Raw genomic sequence first — 19,575 nt, 5'->3', positions numbered from 1 at the left:
AAACTCTATGCCCAAAAAGCTCTACTTTTGTCTCATCTGACCAGAGAACATTCTTCCAAAACGTTTTAGGCTTTTTCAGGTTAGTTTTGGCAAACTCCAGCCTGGCTTTTTTATGTCTCGGGGTAAGAAGTGGGGTCTTCCTGGGTCTCCTACCATACAGTCCCTTTTCATTCAGACGCCGACGGATAGTACGGGTTGACACTGTTGTACCCTCGGACTGCAGGGCAGCTTGAACTTGTTAGGATGTTAGTCTAGGTTCTTTATCCAACATCCGCACAATCTTGCGTTGAAATCTCTTCTCAATTTTTCTTTTCCATCCACATCTAGGGAGGTTAGCCACAGTGCCATGGGCTTTAAACTTCTTGATGACACTGCGCATGGTAGACACAGGAACATTCAGGTCTTTGGAGATGGACTTGTAGCCTTGAGATTGCTCATACTTCCTCACAATTTGGTTTCTCAAGTCCTCAGACAGTTCTTTTGTCTTCTTTCTTTTCACCATGCTCAATGTGGTACACACCAGGACACAGGACAGAGGTTAAGTCAACTTTAATCCATGTCAACTGGCTGCAAGTGTGATTTAGTTATTGCCAAAACCTGTTAGGTGCCACAGGTAAGTTACAGGTGCTGTTAATTACACAAATTAGAGAAGCATCACATGATTTTTCGAACAGTGCCAATACTTTTGTCCTCCCCCTTTTTTATGTTTGGTGTGGAATTATATCTAATTTGGCTTTAGGACAATTCTTTTTGTGTTTTTTTTTCATTTAAGACAAATTAAATGAAGATAATAATACCCAAAAATGTGTGATTGCTATTATTTTCAGGAAGAAACTGAATATTATCTGACAGAATTGCAGGGGTGTTAATACTTTTGGCCATGACTGTATTTGATTTGGGATTTAATCATGGTATAGATCTGGTCATTGTGAAGGACAAAAATTACAATAACAGAAATATTCCAATTGCTTGTGAGCTAAGTGCAGTTAGCATAGAGGTACTTTCTGACCCTTGGGACTCAGCTTTGAAGTATTGGCTGAAGTTACCTGTAAGAAATGAATACCTGATTTTTAGGTTTTTATTATACATCAGACTTTATTATTGTCCATTACCTAACATTTGTTGGTGATGGTCAGACTGTTATAAAATATGGAGGACCGGTTAGGTTTTAATTTTATCAAGTTTATTAAAAGTTATGTAGTATTTGAGAAGTGTGCCTAACCAATTTTTTATACCCTACTCCTCTGTCTATGGGAGTACAGTGCCTAACCAATTTTTTTAATACTCTACACCCATGTCTATGAGTGTAGTGTGCTTCTAAACAAATTGCTCTACTCTGCAGCTATGTCTGTGGGAGTAGTTCCCCTTACCAATTTTTTCTGCTTTGCACCTGTGTCTGTGAAATTAATCTGTGTTACTAATTTTTTTATACTCTGCGCCTGGTCTGTGGCTGTAGTGTGTGTAAAAACAAATTGCTCTACTCTGTACTGGAGTTGAGCGAATTTGCACGGATTTGGTTCTGAATATGACCGGCATCGAGTAATGCAATATTCGTCGATCACAGCCAAACGTCATTAGAGTCAATGGGAGTAGAATTTACCGAATATATGCGGAACCGATCATCAAATATTCATTTGGCACCAATAGGGTACCAATATGGTACGAATATGGCCAATTCACATTCGGCGACCAAATCCAAACAAATTCGCTCAACTCTACCCTGAACCCATTTTTGTTTGAGTATTGTGCCTAACCAGTTTGTTCTACTCTGCACCTGTGTTCTGAGTGTGCCTAACCATTTTTTTTAACTGCATTCGTGTCTGTGGCAGTAGTGTGCGTAAAAACTAATTTTTCTATTGTGCACCTATGTCTTTTGGAGTAGTGTGCTTACATTTTTTTTTAATAATCTGCACCCATGTCTGTGGGAGCAATGTGCATAGAAAAATGTTTCTACTTTGCACCTGTCTTTGAGTGTACTGTGCCAAAGAGCCTGCGTGTGTACTCTGCACGCGTCTCTGTTTGAGTACTATGAAAAAAGCCTCTGTGGGGTTACTTTGCAAAAAAGTTTCTTTAAGTTTAATCTGCAAAACAGCCTCTGTGGGGTTACTCAGCAAAACAGCCTTGTTGAGGTACTCCGAAAACAGCCGGTTTTGATTTTTTACACTTTTGGTTTTATTTTAATTTGGGGATGCCCCAAAACATTGTAAATGGAAAATAGAATGAACAAACTAAGGTGGAGTCTAGCAATGGGTGGGTGCGGCTGGTATTCTTTTTTTATTCAGCCAAAGGTACACGTATCCCCTCCCAGCCACACTCCAGTGATGCCCATAAGGTGCTGTGAGTTCCACCACTCTGTGACCATGGTTCCTTCTCCTCATCCTCAAAAAAATGTCCCCTGGCTGGACAGTTAAGTACTTGGCTGCTATTAGTATAGGAAACCAAACTCCGAGCCATGTGTGGACGACTGGCCTGCTAATAGTTTGAATGGTAGCTGTGCCACCACCTCGTCCAACATCGCCTGAAGTGTTTATTCAAGGAAGCATAGAAGTGGAATAGTAACACTGGTCGTGTGTGGAGTACTTGAAGCAGTGCAACACGGCACACACGTCCCGCATGGAGGCCCACTCATTGGTCGTGAAGTGGTGTTCTGCAGTGCGACTCACTCATGCACGCTGAAGATGAAATTCCACTGTCGTCTGCTGCTTCTAGCACAGTCTCTCAGCGTATGGAAAGTGGAATTCCACCTAGTGAGTACTTTGCACATGAGGCGCTGAGCAGGAAAAGAGAAGTGACACTGCGGTGCAGTAAGGCGAGCAGCATCTGGATGAGAACACTGTGACAAAGTCACTGGTAAAGTGCTGAAGGGGAGATGTGTTTCACTGCGCCTAATGGCATCAGTGATATAATACCCAGAGATTTTCCTTCAGCACACTAAGGGTATGTGTCCCCGGTCCGTAGTGACGGCGCTTTGGACGGACCCGAAAAACTCCGCCCAAAGAGCCGCCCCCTTCTGTACGCACGGTGATTCCGGATGTGTTCAGTGAACACATCCAGAATCTCCGCACCCTATACATAGGGCCCTGTGATTTACTTGCGGCAACGGAGTATCGCCGCAAGGTAAACAGACATGATGCGTTCTAAAAAGACGCACCGCATGTCCGTAAACGCAGGGCCGCCGGATGCGTGTTCGCACACATAGTGGAGACAGTATTTCATAAAATTCCCTCCACTATGCTATAACATCTGGATGCTGCGGGTTGAACGCTGCGGCTGTACGCAGCGTTCAGTCCGCAGCTAATCCGGATGTAATAATGAACGTAGACACATACCCTAAGTGTGGTGAGGGACTACAGTTAATTTGTATTATGGGCTGAGTTTTATATGGACATCCATAGAGCGGGTGGGAGGATGTCCACCTTATCTTCACCCCAGAGTGTGGTCTGAGGCTTAAGTAGCTGGCCTCCAGAGGCAATAGTTGTTCAGTGGAGAGGAACACTCCAGAGAAGTTGTTGTGCTGGAACCAACCTGACCCCTGTGTGTTCTGCTAGCGGTCTGCTCATCTGTCTAGAGTTATAAATTGGTGCAGGCACACTTTGGTGAAGCCTTGGGTACAAATAGAACAAAGCTTTTCAGGGGCCACTATAGCTGCTGTCCCCTGGTTACCTTCCATTTCCCAAACTTCGTTCAAATATCATCCTACAAAGTACTACACTCTGTTGCTGCTCCAAACCAGAGGTATGCAAACTCCTCCTTCCCATTCCATCTCCTTATTATCGACTCCTTATTATCAAATTATCCCCTGGCCTGGCAGACCCTGTTTTCAGACTTTGCATCTCTCGAGGAAAATTTATGGCCTTACAGATTGGTGTAGGTAATGATTGGCCTTCGTTAGAGGCACTTCAAGCTATTATTGACTCCTTACCACTGGACACATGACATTCTCTACAACTCAATTTGTTCACTCCCTTCCAAACTACGCTCAATACCCACAAACTCTTTCCGCTTTTGAAACTCTTTGTATGGGTGAGGGTGTGATTTGTCATACACACCTCTGTATACTCAATGCTAAAGGTACCGTCACACATAACGATATCGTTAACGATATCGTTGCTTTTTGTGACGTAGCAATGATATCGTTAACGAAATCGTTATGTGTGACAGTGACCAACGATCAGGCCCCTGCTGTGAGATCGTTGGTCGCTGGGGAAAGTCCAGGACTTTATTTCGTCGCTGGATCTCCCGCTGACATCGCTGAATCGGCGTGTGTGACGCCGATTCAGCGATGTCTTCACTGGTAACCAGGGTAAACATCGGGTTACTAAGCGCAGGGCCGCGCTTAGTAACCCGATGTTTACCCTGGTTACCAATGTAAAAGTAAAAAAAAAAACACTACATACATTCCTGTCGCGTTCCCCGGCAGAGGAGCTGCGGCAGCGAGAGGTGAGTATGGCTTTTTTTTTTTTATTGCAGCAGCAGCAGCAATGGCACAGCTTTCTATGGCACAGCTATGGGGCAATAATGAACGGCGCAGAGCACTATATGGCAGCTATGGGGCAATAATGAACGGCGCAGAGTACTATATGGCACAGCTATGGGACAATAATGAACGGTGCAGAGCACTATATGGCAGCTATGGGGCAATAATGAACGGTGCAGAGCACTATATGGCACAGCTATGGGGCAAGAATGAACGGTGCAGAGCACTATATGGCACAGCTATGGGGCAATAATGAATGGCACAGAGCACTATATGGCAGCTATGGGGCAATAATGAACGGCGCAGAGCACTATATGGCACAGCTATGGGGCAATAATGAACGGAGCAGAGCACTATATGGCACAGCTATGGGGCAATAATGAACGGTGCAGAGTACTATATGGCAGCTATGGGGCAATAATGAACGGTGCAGAGCACTATATGGCACAGCTATGGGGCAATAATGAACGGCGCAAAGCACTATATGGCACAGCTATGGGGCAATAATGAACGGCGCAGAGCACTATATGGCACAGCTATGGGGCAATAATGAACGGCGCAGAGCACTATATGGCACAGCTATGGGGCAACAATGAACGGTGCAGAGCACTATATGGCACAGCTATGGGGCAATAATGAACGGCGCAGAGCACTATATGGCACATCTATGGGGCAATAATGAACGGTGCAGAGCACTATATGGCACAGCTATGGGGCAATAATGAACGGTGCAGAGCACTATATGGCACAGCTTTCTATGGTGCATCTATGGGGCAATAATGAAGGGTGCAGAGCACTATATGGCACAGCTATGGGGCAACAATGAACGGTGCAGAGTACTATATGGCACAGCTATGGGGCAATAATGAACGGCGCAAAGCACTATATGGCACAGCTATGGGGCAATAATGAACGGCGCAGAGCACTATATGGCACAGCTATGGGGCAATAATGAACGGCGCAGAGCACTATATGGCACAGCTATGGGGCAACAATGAACGGTGCAGAGTACTATATGGCACAGCTATGGGGCAATAATGAACGGCGCAGAGCACTACATGGCACATCTATGGGGCAATAATGAACGGTGCAGAGCACTATATGGCACAGCTATGGGGCAATAATGAACGGCGCAGAGCACTATATGGCACATCTATGGGGCAATAATGAACGGTGCAGAGCACTATATGGCACAGCTATTTGGCAATAATGAACGGTGCAGAGCACTATATGGCACAGCTATGGGGCAATAATGAACGGTGCAGAGCACTATATGGCACAGCTTTCTATGGTACATCTATGGGGCAATAATGAAGGGTGCAGAGCACTATATGGCACACCTTTCTATGGTACATCTATGGGGCAATAATGAACGGTGCAGAGCACTATATGGCACAGCTATGGGGCCATAATGAACGGTATGGAGCATCTATTTTTATTTTTGAAATTCACCGGTAGCTGCTGCATTTTCCACCCTAGGCTTATACTCGAGTCAATAAGTTTTCCCAGTTTTTTGTGGCAAAATTAGGGGGGTCGGCTTATACTCGGGTCGGCTTATACTCAAGTATATACGGTATATATATATATATATATATATATATATATATATGTATGTGTATATATATATATGTATGTGTGTATATATATATATATATATATATATATATATATATATATATACTGTGTTTTGTTTTGTTCCTAAATTTAAAAAAAAAATGTTGAATTGTGGGTGGCTGTGAGAAGTGTGGTGTGGATGTGTAAGATGACTGTGGGGTTTGCTTAGCTCATTTTCAGCCTATTGTGCTGGTTGAATGTACGAGTGAATGGGAGAAGCTGAGTCCCCTTTTACAATCACATCCAAGTCATGAGTACAACAAGTGGGTGATGTTTATGACATTCCAGTTTATATGATCTGGGAATAAATATCTACACGTTCTATCTCCTCATATGTTCCCCTTATTATTTCCTGTAATTGTGTTTTTACATGGGATCTTTTTGATGATATACTGTCTTCTTCCCATTTATGTCCCTACAATAGTGGATCCTCTCAGTGGAGATCTTCTATGTAAAAGAATGTTACTGGAAGACCTATCAAGAATGGATATGGAAAAGATGGCGGAGAGGATATTTCACATCACCTTAGAGATTCTCTTCCGCCTTACTGGAGAGGTGAGGAACTCTAATGACGTCACATTACATCATTCTTATCTATGTTAATAACAGATGGACAGAACTGGAGAGGTGAGGTCTCTGGAAATGTCTGTTGTGAGATTAATGTGTTTCTCCATAACCAGGATTACACAGCAGTGATGAAGACTTCAAGTGAGCGCTGTCAGAACCCTGTGTATGAGGGATGGGGAAGACCCCTGACCCTAATCACCGGGCCTCCACCTCACCCCCTGGTACATGAGGACATCAATGACCAGAAGATCCTAGAACTCACCTACAAGATGATTGAGCTGCTGACTGGAGAGGTGACACTGTTGGGAATGCTGGGACATTATACAGTAACGCAATGATGTGATTGGAGGGATGACCGTATCATTGTATGTGTCAGGTTCCTATAAGGTGTCAGGATGTTGCTGTCTATTTGTCCATGGTGGAATGGAAGTATTTAGAAGGACACGCAGATCTGTACAAGGACGTTATGATGGAGGTTCCCCAGCCTCTCACATCACCAGGTAACAGACAGGACTAAATACACACTGCCTATAATTATCCAGCTAACATGCTCTTTTCACCTTCCTGAAAAATCTCAGTCCGTCTTACCCAGCGATATATCACAATAAACCATGTCACAAATCTAAAAACTACTTGCTCTTTATTTTTCTACTGCTACTTATTTCAGGCGATACCTCTCCCAACCCCAGTCCACTATCCACCAACTTCAACCTCTCTAACCTTTGTAACACAGCCCTTACTGAGTGTGTTGGGGAGCACTCACTTGGCCGTAATATTCAGGCACACAGGCACGATTAAACAGTCCATGCGGTTTATTTTATGCAGCATAAACCACCATGTTACATATCACACACACAGCATTACGGGTTGCAGGCACTACACACGCCAGTTCTCCACTAACTAGTTCCCATGGGTGCCCTGCACTGCTGTATCACAGTCTCATTAGTTTGCGGCAACTAAACACGCTGGTCCTCCTCTGACCAGTTACCGTAGGTGACCAGACAGATCATAGAAACCCCTTTCCGGGTGTTACCTTTCTGGAGCTCCTGCTCCACACACTGACCTCCAATCAGTCCAAGTTCCCAGGGAAGCTGCCGAACTGCGAACTGGCATCACCGTCCCTGTGACCAGTGCACTCCCTACAGTCCAGATCCTCAGACGGATGATAGCTCCCCCAAACGCAGTGCCAACCCTGACTCTGCAAACGTGGCTTCTCTGTGTGCTGTTCAGGACATCCGTCCCCACTTGGAACCGTCCAACACACAGGCCACCAGATCCAAAGCCTCACCATGTGCTCTTCAGAAAGTTTGCATTTCCAACACATAGGCCTTCCAGGACCCTGCACAAGGACCAATCAGGTCCAAAGATGCTCTCCCATGTGACCAGACCTCAGTCACATTATTGTTGTGAATTCTGTTATCGAACTCCTTCCTGTGGTCATGAATGGTACTTCGGCGAGTTCTGTCCATGGACTCCCTCTGGTGGCTGTGAGTGGAGCTGCTGCTTCTGAGGTTCCTTCCACAGGTGACGTAGGTTATTCTTTGGCTGGCTGCTCTATTTAACTCCACTCAGATCGTTACTCCATGCCAGCTGTCAATGTTCTTGTACTGGTTCTGTTCGCTCTTGGATCTTTCTGGTGACCTGTCTACTCCAGCAGAAGCTAAGTCCCTGCTAGTTTATTATTTGTTCATTGTTTCCTTGTCCAGCTTGCTATTATGATTTTGTTGTGCTAGCTGGAAGCTCTGGGATGCAGAGTGGCACCTCCGCACCGTGAGTCGGTGCGGAGGTCTTTTTGCACACTCTGCGTGGTCTTTTTGTAGTTTTTTGTGCTGACCGCAAAGATACAATTCCTATCCTCTGTCTGTTTAGTTAGTCTGGCCTCCCTTTGCTGAAACCTGTTTCATTTCTGCGTTTGTGACTTTCATCTTATCTCACAGTCAATATATGTGGGGGGCTGCCTTTTCCTTTGGGGAATTTCTCTGAGGCAAGGTAGGCTTTATTTTCTATCTTTAGGGCTAGTTAGCTCTTAGGCCGTGAAGAGGCGTCTAGGGAGAGTCAGGTACGCTCCACGGCTATTTCTAGTTGTTGTGATAGGATTAGGGGTTGCGGTCAGCAGAGCTCCCACTTCCCAGAGCTTGTCCTGTGCGAGTTTAACCATCAGGTCGTTCCGGGTGCTCCTAACCACCAGGTCCATAACAGTACAGCTGGCCCAAAGTATTAATGCATCTCAATAGAGGGATAAGAGAAGTTCTGAGACCATTTTTTTTTCTCTACAGTGTTTTTTGTCTTTCTTTTCCCCTTAACCTCTGGGTGGTTCAGGACACAGGTGTAGATATTTTCACATACAAGCTCTGTCCTCTTGTGTGGCTCATCTCACTGCAAGGGTACAAAACATTCAAGATTTTATGGTTCAGAATCCGATGTTAGAGCCTAGAATTCCAATTCCTGATTTGTTTTCTGGAGATAGATCTAAGTTCCTGAATTTCAAAAATAATTGTAAACTGTTTCTAGCTTTGAAACCCCGCTCCTCTGGTGACCCCGTTCAACAAGTAAAAATCATTATTTCTTTGTTGCGTGGTGACCCTCAAGACTGGGCATTTTCCCTTGCGCCAGGAGATCCTGCATTGCGGAATGTAGATGCGTTTTTTCTGGCGCTTGGATTGCTTTATGATGAACCAAATTCAGTGGATCAGGCAGAGAAAATCTTGCTGGCTTTGTGTCAGGGTCAGGATGAAGCGGAGGTGTACTGTCAGAAGTTTAGAAAGTGGTCTGTGCTTACTCAGTGGAATGAGTGTGCCCTGGCGGCAATTTTCAGAAAGGGTCTTTCTGAAGCCCTTAAGGATGTCGTGGGATTTCCCACGCCTGCTGGTCTGAATGAGTCTATGTCCTTGGCCATTCAGATCGATCGGCGCTTGCGTGAGCGCAAAGCTGTGCACCATTTGGCGGTATTCTCTGAGCATAGGCCTGAGCCTATGCAATGTGATAGGACTTTGACCAGAGCTGAACGGCAAGAACTCAGACGTCGGAATGGGCTGTATTTTTACTGTGGTGAATCCACTCATGCTATCTCCGATTGTCCTAAGCGCACTAAGCGGTTCGCTAGGTCTGCCACCATTGGTACGGTGCAGTCTAAATTTCTTTTGTCCGTTACTCTGATTTGCTCTCTGTCGTCCTATTCTGTTATGGCATTTGTGGATTCAGGCGCTGCCCTGAATTTGATGGACTTGGAGTTTGCCAGGCGCTGTGGTTTTTTCTTGGAGACCTTGCAGTATCCTATTATTATTATTATTATTATTATTCCATTGAGAGGAATTGATGCTACGCCTTTGGCCAAGAATAAGCCTCAGTGCTGGACTCAATTGACCATGTGCATGGCTCCTGCACATCAGGAGGATATTCGTTTTTTGGTGTTGCATAATCTGCATGATGTGGTCGTTTTGGGGTTGCCATGGCTACAGGTCCATAATCCAGTATTGGATTGGAAATCTATGTCTGTGGCCGGCTGGGGTTGTCAGGGGGTACATGGTGATGTTCCATTGCTGTCAATTTCCCCTTCCACTCCTTCTGAAGTCCCTGAGTTTTTGTCAGATTACCGGGATGTATTTGAAGAGCCCAAATCCGGTGCCTTACCTCCTCATAGGGATTGCGATTGTGCTATTAATTTGATTCCTGGTAGTAAGTTTCCTAAGGGCCGACTGTTTAATTTATCTGTGCCAGAGCACACCGCTATGCGGAGTTATATAAAGGAATCCTTGGAGAAAGGTCATATTCGCCCGTCGTCATCACCGTTGGGAGCAGGGTTCTTTTTTGTGGCCAAGAAGGATGGCTCTTTGAGACCTTGTATTGATTACCGCCTTCTTAATAAAATCACAGTCAAATTTCAGTACCCTTTGCCGCTGCTGTCTGATTTTTTTCTCGGATTAAGGGGGCTAGTTGGTTCACCAAGATAGATCTTCGAGGGGCGTATAATCTTGTGCGTATTAAACAGGGCGATGAATGGAAAACAGCATTTAATATGCCCGAGGGCCATTTTGAGTACCTGGTTATGCCATTCGGGCTTTCTAATGCTCCATCTGTGTTTCAGTCCTTTATGCATGACATCTTCCGAGAGTACCTGGATAGATTCATGATTGTATATTTAGATGATATTTTGGTCTTTTCGGATGATTGGGAGTCTCATGTGAAGCAGGTCAGAATGGTGTTCCAGGTCCTTCGTGCGAATTCCTTGTTTGTGAAGGGGTCGAAATGTCTCTTTGGGGTTCAGAAGGTTTCATTTTTGGGTTTCATTTTTTCCCCTTCTACTATCGAGATGGACCCTGTTAAAGTTCAGGCCATTTATGATTGGACTCAGCCGACATCTGTGAAGAGCCTGCAGAAGTTCCTGGGCTTTGCTAATTTTTACCGTCGCTTCATCGCTAATTTTTCTAGTATTGCTAAACCGTTGACTGATTTGACCAAGAAAGGTGCTGATGTGGTCAATTGGTCCTCTGCGGCTGTAGAGGCTTTTCAGGAGTTGAAGCGTCGTTTTGCTTCTGCCCCTGTGTTGTGCCAGCCAGATGTTTCGCTCCCGTTTCAGGTCGAGGTTGATGCTTCTCAGATTGGAGCAGGGGCTGTTTTGTCGCAAATAAGTTCTGATGGCTCGGTGATGAAACCATGTGCCTTCTTTTCTAGAAAATTCTCGCCTGCTGAGCGCAATTATGATGTTGGCAATCGAGAGTTGTTGGCCATGAAGTGGGCATTCGAGGAGTGGCGACATTGGCTTGAAGGAGCCAAGCATCGCATTGTGATCTTGACGGATCACAAGAATTTGACTTATGTCGAGTCTGCCAAATGGTTGAATCCTAGACAGGCTCGTTGGTCGCTGTTTTTCTCCCGTTTTGATTTTGTGGTTTCGTACCTTCCGGGCTCTAAGAATATGAAGGCTGATGCCCTTTCAAGGAGTTTTGTGCCTGACTCTCCGGGTGTTCCTGAGCCGGCGGGTATTCTCAAAGAGGGGGTAATTTTGTCTGCCATCTCCCCTGATTTGCGGCGCGTGCTGCAGAAGTTTCAGGCTGATAGACCTGACCGTTGTCCAGCAGAGAAACTGTTTATCCCTGATAGATGGACTAGTAGAGTTATCTCTGAGGTTCATTGTTCGGTGTTGGCGGGTCATCCTGGAATCTTTGGTACCAGAGATTTGGTGGCTAGATCCTTTTGGTGGCCTTCTTTGTCACGGGATGTGCGTTCTTTTGTGCAGTCCTGTGGGACTTGTGCTCGGGCTAAGCCCTGCTGTTCTCGTGCCAGTGTGTTGCTTTTGCCCTTGCCGGTCCCGAAGAGGCCCTGGACGCATATTTCCATGGATTTTATTTCAGATCTCCCTGTCTCTCAAAGGATGTCGGTCATTTGGGTGGTTTGTGATTGCTTCTCTAAGATGGTCCATTTGGTACCCTTGTCTAAATTGCCTTCCTCCTCTGATTTGGTGCCATTGTTTTTCCAGCATGTGGTTCGTTTGCATGGCATTCCAGAGAACATCGTTTCGGACAGAGGTTCCCAGTTTGTTTTGAGGTTTTGGCGGTCCTTTTGTGCTAAGATGGGCATTGATTTGTCTTTTTTTATTATTATTATTATTATTTATTTATATAGCACCATTGATTCCATGGTGCTGTACATGAGAAGGGGTTACATACAAGTTACAAATATCACATACAGTAAACAAACTAACAATGACGGACTGATACAGAGGGGCGAGGACCCTGCCCTTGCGGGCTTACATTCTACAGGATTATGGGGAAGGAGACAGTAGGTTGAGGGTTGCAGGAGCTCCGGTGTTGGTGAGGCGGTAGCTCCGGTGTTGGTGAGGCGGTAGCTCCGGTGTTGGGGAGGCAGTAGCTTCGGTGTTGGTGAGGAGGCAGCGGGGTCAGTGCAGGCTGTAGGCTTTCCTGAAGAGATGAGTTTTCAGGTTCCGTCTGAAGGATCCGACTGTGGTTGATAGTCGGACGTGTTGGGGCAGAGAGTTCCAGAGGATGGGGGATATTCATATTTTTCTTTGGCTTTTCATCCTCAGACAAATGGCCAAACCGAACGAACTAATCAGACTTTGGAAACATATCTGAGATGCTTTGTTTCTGCTGATCAGGATGATTGGGTGTCCTTCTTGCCTTTGGCTGAGTTCGCCCTTAATAATCGGGCCAGCTCGGCTACTTTGGTTTCACCTTTTTTCTGTAATTCTGGTTTCCATCCTCGTTTCTCTTCAGGGCAGGTTGAGCCTTCGGACTGTCCTGGTGTGGATACGGTAGTGGACAGGTTGCAGCAGATTTGGACTCATGTGGTGGACAATTTGACATTGTCCCAGGAGAAGGCTCAGCGTTTCGCTAACCGCCGGCGCTGTGTTGGTCCCTGACTTCGTGTTGGGGATTTGGTTTGGTTGTCATCTCGTCATGTTCCTATGAAGGTTTCCTCTCCTAAGTTTAAGCCTCGTTTCATTGGTCCGTATAAGATTTCTGAAGTTCTCAATCCTGTGTCATTTCGTTTGGCCCTTCCAGCTTCTTTTGCCATCCATAATGTGTTCCATAGGTCGTTGTTGCGAAGATACGTGGCGCCTATGGTTCCCTCCGTTGATCCTCCTGCCCCGGTGTTGGTCGAGGGGGAGTTGGAGTATGTGGTGGAAAAGATTTTGGATTCTCGTATTTCGAGACGGAAACTCCAGTACCTGGTCAAGTGGAAGGGTTATGGTCAGGAAGATAATTCCTGGGTTTTTGCCTCTGATGTTCATGCTGTCGATCTGGTTCGTACCTTTCATTTGGCTCGTCCTGATCGGCCTGGGGGCTCTGGTGAGGGTTCGGTGACCCCTCCTCAAGGGGGGGGTACTGTTGTGAATTCTGTTATCGAACTCCCTCCTGTGGTCATGAATGGTACTTCGGCGAGTTCTGTCCATGGACTCCCTCTGGTGGCTGTGAGTGGAGCTGCTGCTTCTGAGGTTCCTTCCACAGGTGTCGTAGGTTATTCTTTGGCTGGCTGCTCTATTTAACTCCACTCAGATCGTTACTCCATGCCAGCTGTCAATGTTCTTGTACTGGTTCTGTTCGCTCTTGGATCTTTCTGGTGACCTGTCTACTCCAGCAGAAGCTAAGTCCCTGCTAGTTTATTATTTGTTCATTGTTTCCTTGTCTAGCTTGCTATTATGATTTTGTCGTGCTAGCTGGAAGCTCTGGGATGCAGAGTGGCACCTCCGCACCGTGAGTCGGTGCGGAGGTCTTTTTGCACACTCTGCGTGGTCTTTTTGTAGTTTTTTGTGCTGACTGCAAAGATACCTTTCCTATCCTATGTCTGTTTAGTTAGTCTGGCCTCCCTTTGCTGAAACCTGTTTCATTTCTGCGTTTGTGACTTTCATCTTATCTCACAGTAAATATATGTGGGGGGCTGCCTTTTCCTTTGGGCAATTTCTCTGAGGCAAGGTAGGCTTTATTTTCTATCTTTAGGGCTAGTTAGCTCTTAGGCTGTGAAGAGGCGTCTAGGGAGAGTCAAGTACGCTCCACGGCTATTTCTAGTTGTTGTGATAGGATTAGGGGTTGCGGTCAGCAGAGCTCCCACTTCCCAGAGCTTGTCCTGTGCGAGTTTAACTATCAGGTCGTTCCAGGTGCTCCTAACCACCAGGTCCATAACACATTATATCCTTTGTAAACACTCCCATAGGTGGGAGGTGTGTGGTTAGTCAGACCCACCCAGCTCTCCGACTAACCCTGTAAGCCTCCCTCTTAAAACTATACAAATACTTGTGGGACTACAGGTCCCAGAATAACCATATTACCGGCTTACAGCGCAGAGGATCTACGACACATACCGGGGCCGTTTACAATAAGGCCAGTCACTATCTCATTATCACCATTACAGTTACGCCTCCATGCGTATCCTGAAGAGCACATACAGTGCCCCCTAGCTGCAACATGGTTCACTGCATTACACCTTACTAACATTAGTTGTACTCTTTCATCTCCATCTTTTATTTGTGCACTGTAAAACCACTGTCTGAATTGCTTCATTTCCTGCACAACTACTTTCTGAACAACTCTCTTAATCAGTTGGCCCTCACTGAAACCTGGATTCAGGATTCTGACACTGTCTCCCCTTCTGTTATTTCTCATGGCGACTTACATTTCTCCCATTCCTCGAGACATGCAAAAAAAACTTGGTGGTGGAGTCAGCATACTCCTGTCCCCACAATGCACTTTTCAGGTCATCCCCCCCATCCATCCCTCTCATTCCCTTCTTTTGAGGTCCACACCATCACCATCAACCTCTTCCATCCCCTCTCCCTCAGAGTAGCTGTTATATACCGTCTACCAGGCCCACCCACCCATTTCCTTGACCACTTTTTTGTCTGGCTGCAACACTTCATGTCCTCAGAACTACCAACCCTTATCCTGGGAGACTTCAACATCCCATTAACAGACCCACTTCCACATCCGCATCCAAGCTTCTATCTCTAAACACTGCTCTTGGCCTCTCACAGCTCTCAACCTCTGAAACACACAAAGACGGTAACACCCTTGATCTGGTCCTTGTCCAGCTCTGTTCAATCTCCTACCTAGATAACTCACCTCTTCCCCTCTCTGGCCACAACGTTCTTGACCTTCACACTCACAAACCTCGCCCACCCCAGCACACTCCTACCTACCACACATTCAGCAATCTGCAAGCCGTTAGCCCAATCTCCTCTTTTTCCTGTCCTGATCTGGCGGTACATCACTACAATGACACTCTCAGAGGCACCCTGAATCAAGTAGCGCCCCTAACCTTCAGAACCTCCAAACACGGAGTAAAATAGCCCTGGCTCACATCGCAAATAAGATTTCTCCATCAATGCTCTAGGAGTGCCGAACACCTATGCAGAAAACTCGCACAGCAGAATACTTCATCCACTACAAATTTATGTTAAGAACCTATAACTCTGCCCTTCACCTCGCCAAACAGACCTACTTACCACCCTGATCTCCTCACTATCTAACAACCCCAAAAAAACTTTTTGACACCTTTCACTCCCTCCTCAGTCCAAAAGCTCTTCCCTCTCCTAGTGTATCCTCACCCACCCCCTGCAGACTGTGAGCCCTCGCGGGCAGGGTCCTCCCTCCTTATGTACTCGTATGCCTTGTTATCTGCTCATGTTTAATGTAATTGTCTATATTTGCCCCGTATTCACATGTAAAGCGCCATGGAATAAATGGCGCTATAAAAATGTATAATAATAATATAATAATAATAATAATAATAATAAAAAGCACAGGCCCCTATCACAGACATTTGTGCTGATAATCTGGCCTCACATTTCACAGAGAAAATAGAGAATATCCATCAGGAAATCAGCTTCCAGTCACCAAGTGCCATGATTCCCAACCAGCCCTCCCTGCACCTTCTCTGGCTTACTCTTCACATTTGACCCCCCCACAGAAGAAGTCGTCTCCAGGCTCCACTCGCCTTCTCGTTCTACTACATGCACTACTGACCCCATTCCCTCACATTTTCTTCAGTCTCTCCAGTAATCATTACTCACCTAACTAAAATCTTCAATCTGTCCCTCTCCGGTATATTTCCTTCCTCCTTCAAACATTCTATCATTACTCCATTATTTAAAAAAAAAAACTTCTTTCGATCCATCCTGCACAAATAACTAAATAACTACAGACCATTCTCCAATCTCCCTTTCATCTCAGGGCTCAGTGCTTGGCCCCAATTGGACAGACCATCGGCAGATTTGGCTTTCAGTACCATCTTTATGCCGATGACACACAAGTAAACACTTCCATCTCCTGACCTTACCACCCGCTGTACTACAGAACACCAGTGACTGACTGTCCGCAGTCTCCAACATTATGTCCGCTCTCTATCCGAAACTCAACCTTTACAAAACTAAACTTCTTCTGCCCCCCCCCCCGCAGTCTACTGACCTCCCTAAATCTGACATCTCCCTCTCCGTGGGTGGCACCACAATAGCAGTTATGTAGTGTTATGTTTGACACCAATCTTTCCTTCGCCTCTGTAAGGAGGCTAATGGCCGTGTAATCGATGGGAGGTATGTGTCACAGGGATGGCTGCTCCTTGTGATGTAACCCGGAATATTTCTCTTTAGTGCACTTGAGCACTAAGATGTCATTTAATGCATCTGGGTCCGGGTTGTGGGTAGCTATGAGAGATGGGCGGGTCTGGCTAGCCACATACCTCACCTGTGGGTGTGGTTACAGCCTAGGTAATGGAGGCTGTTATTTGGCACAGTGCTGTGTCTAGGGAGGTAGAAGGCCTCCTGTATGTGTGGCTCCAGACCGAGCTTGCGTGCTGGACATTGCCCCAGCCTGTGCCCACAGGCTGAGGAAACAGAGAGCCTAAGGACACTGTGTGTTGTTTTGTCTCTTCCGAAGGCCATTTACTTTTTGTTGTTGCGGCTGGGTTTATGAAGCAAATAGACCCACACTGACTTCCTTAAAGAAACACGCCTCCTTTCTACCTCGTGCTGCACCTGAGTGAGTACGATCCCTACAACCTCCCAAATACGATCTCTTGACCGCTAGAATCCGCCCCTTTCTCAACATGGAAAGAACAAAAACCCTCACTTTTGCCCTGATTCACTCCTTCCTTGACTACTGTAACGCTCTATTTATTGGCCTCCCCCTCACTGGACTTTCCACTCTCCAGTCCATCCTTAATGCAGCAGCCAGGGTCTTCCATCTGGCTAATTGGTACTCGATCTCTGCTTTTTGCCAGTCATTGCACTGTCTGCCCATACATTACAGGATCCAATTTAAACTGCTTGTTCTCGCCCACAAAACTCTCCACAGTGCTGCACCCCCCTACATCTCCTCCTTCATTTCTGTCTATCGGCCGTTCCTCCCACTTCCGACTCCAAGACTTCTCCCAGGTTCCGCCAATCCTCTTGAATGCTCTACCCCAAGAAATTAGGACTAACCACAATTTACACAGCTTTAGGTGCTCCCTAAAAACACATCTGTTTAGAGTGGCCTATCACGTTCCCTAATCGAAGTCCTTTTATATATATAACCCATTCAGTTTCTCTGACCATAACTTTCCATCAAACTCCACTGCACCCAAAAGCACCACACATACTGGCTGGCGACCAGCTCATGCAGCCTTTATCTATCTCCATTTCATCAAGATGGCTGGACCATCATTGTAAATAAGCACCTGTATTTTGTGTCTCCCCCACCTCATTGTAAGCTCTTATAAGCTGGGATGTCATTATTTTTGCTTTAATTTGTGTGTTATCTTTAACGTTGTTACTTCTGACTTGTATATGAACTGTTGAATTGTAAAGCGCTGCAGAATATGTTGGCGCTATATAAATAAATATTATTATTATCTGTATGTAAAAGAATGAATTCAGTCCCTGTATGTGTTTCCTCCAGTTCTGCCCAGTAAGAAGTCAACACCAGAGAGATGTCCCTGTCCTCTTCTTCTACAGGACTGTAAAGAAGAAAAACCCGATGTTCCTCAGGATCATCAGGTAGATGGAGAGAAGGTGTCATGAGATCTCACCTATGATGTGTAGAAGGCTCTGAAGGTTTTGTGCTCAGTCTTGTTTTCTCACTGGTCTTATTGGGGGACAGAGATTGCTGGTCTGCTGCCACCTGGAGGCTGACAGTATTATTGCATTTAAGTAAAATTTCCACCTCCTTGGCAGACTTCAGGTCAGGCTTTTCTCAGTTCTTATGTGTAAAGCAATCAGAAACATAAGTTTTTATAGCAAAAAATATGATTATACTTTATTAGTTTAGCTCATAAAATGTCTAAGAATTGAAATAGAAAAGAGGATGACAAAGAACCTCTGAGAACGCAAGAGGAACTCCAAAAGGTGGACCCGCTAGACTGCGACAGCGAACACTCCAAGGGCGAGTGGACCCGGTGGACCACCCCCTATACAGGGAGCGTTCGGGGCAGGCTCAAGGGAGACTACTGCCGCGGCAGCTTGTACCTAAAGGAGAAGTGCAGAAGAGAGAGTATACACGGCAGGAGCACAGAAATACGGACAGGGCGGAGATGCAGGTATAATCAGAAAGAGCGCCAGGAAGATCGGCGGGACTGAGAAAAAGACTTAAATGGTGAGGACAGCAGGAGTATCTGAGACTGGGAGTGATGCCAAATGCAGGCAGGATGGAATGAAGGGGAAACGGAACAGAGAGTAACTGGAGACACTGGGAACCAGGCAGGTGAGATATGAGACGCAGACTGCTTGACACGACGAAGGCACGGCTGTAAGAAACAAAACAAGAGACACAGGTAGGCAGTGGTAAGTATGAGAAACATGTTGTGAGGCAGGCAGGAGCATATCAGTACACTCCCCCCCCCCCCCCCCCTTATGCCCCTCTTTCCTAAGACCCGAAAGAAATTTTGCCAGGATTCGAGGAGCCTGGATGTTCTCCCGAGGCTCCCTAGATCTCTCCTCGGGACCAAAACCCTTCCAATCAACCAGGAAAAAGGTCCTCCCTCTAATCTTTTTCATAGCAAGAATGTCTCTAACTTCAGAGACATCATTACAAAAATTAGGCTGAGGAGAACGATTGAAAGTGGAATGGAACCGATTGAGGACCACAGGCTTCAGGAGGGAAACATGAAAAGAATTGGGGATGCGGAGCGAAGCGGGAAGTTTCAACTTATAAGAGACATTATTGATACAGGTTGAGACCTCGAAGGGCCAAATATAGCGGGGACCCAGTTTGTGAGAAGGCATTTTTAAGCGGACAAACTTGGAAGATAGCCACACCTTATCACCAGGCAGAAATAGAGGAGAATCCAAGCGCCTCTTGTCCGCATGTTTTTTCATTCTGGCCCAGGCCAGTTCAAGAGCGTTCCTGGTCTCCTGCCAAATTCTAGAGAACTCCCCAGACAGAAGATCAGCTGCTGGGACACCTGGGACAGGAGGAACCGGAAGAGGT

General features: G+C 46.0%; 1 protein-coding gene across 1 annotated transcript in view; it reads left to right on the top strand.

The window, feature by feature from the left end:
* Positions 1–6,519: 6,519 nt before the first annotated feature.
* Positions 6,520–19,575, top strand: part of LOC138664005 (zinc finger protein 585A-like) — an 87,023-nt gene continuing 73,967 nt past the window's right edge. Inside the window, exons 1-4 of the mRNA XM_069750399.1 lie at positions 6,520–6,646; positions 6,772–6,951; positions 7,035–7,158; positions 18,049–18,146. Coding sequence (XP_069606500.1) covers positions 6,551–6,646; positions 6,772–6,951; positions 7,035–7,158; positions 18,049–18,146 — 498 coding nt within the window. The 5' untranslated portion in view covers positions 6,520–6,550. The remainder of the gene's footprint in view (positions 6,647–6,771; positions 6,952–7,034; positions 7,159–18,048; positions 18,147–19,575) is intronic.

The sequence above is a fragment of the Ranitomeya imitator genome, chromosome 2 (genome assembly GCF_032444005.1).
Source record: "Ranitomeya imitator isolate aRanImi1 chromosome 2, aRanImi1.pri, whole genome shotgun sequence".
NCBI lineage: Eukaryota > Metazoa > Chordata > Amphibia > Anura > Dendrobatidae > Ranitomeya > Ranitomeya imitator.
Note: the sequence above shows the minus strand (reverse complement) of the source record. Positions and strands in the feature narration are given on the sequence as shown.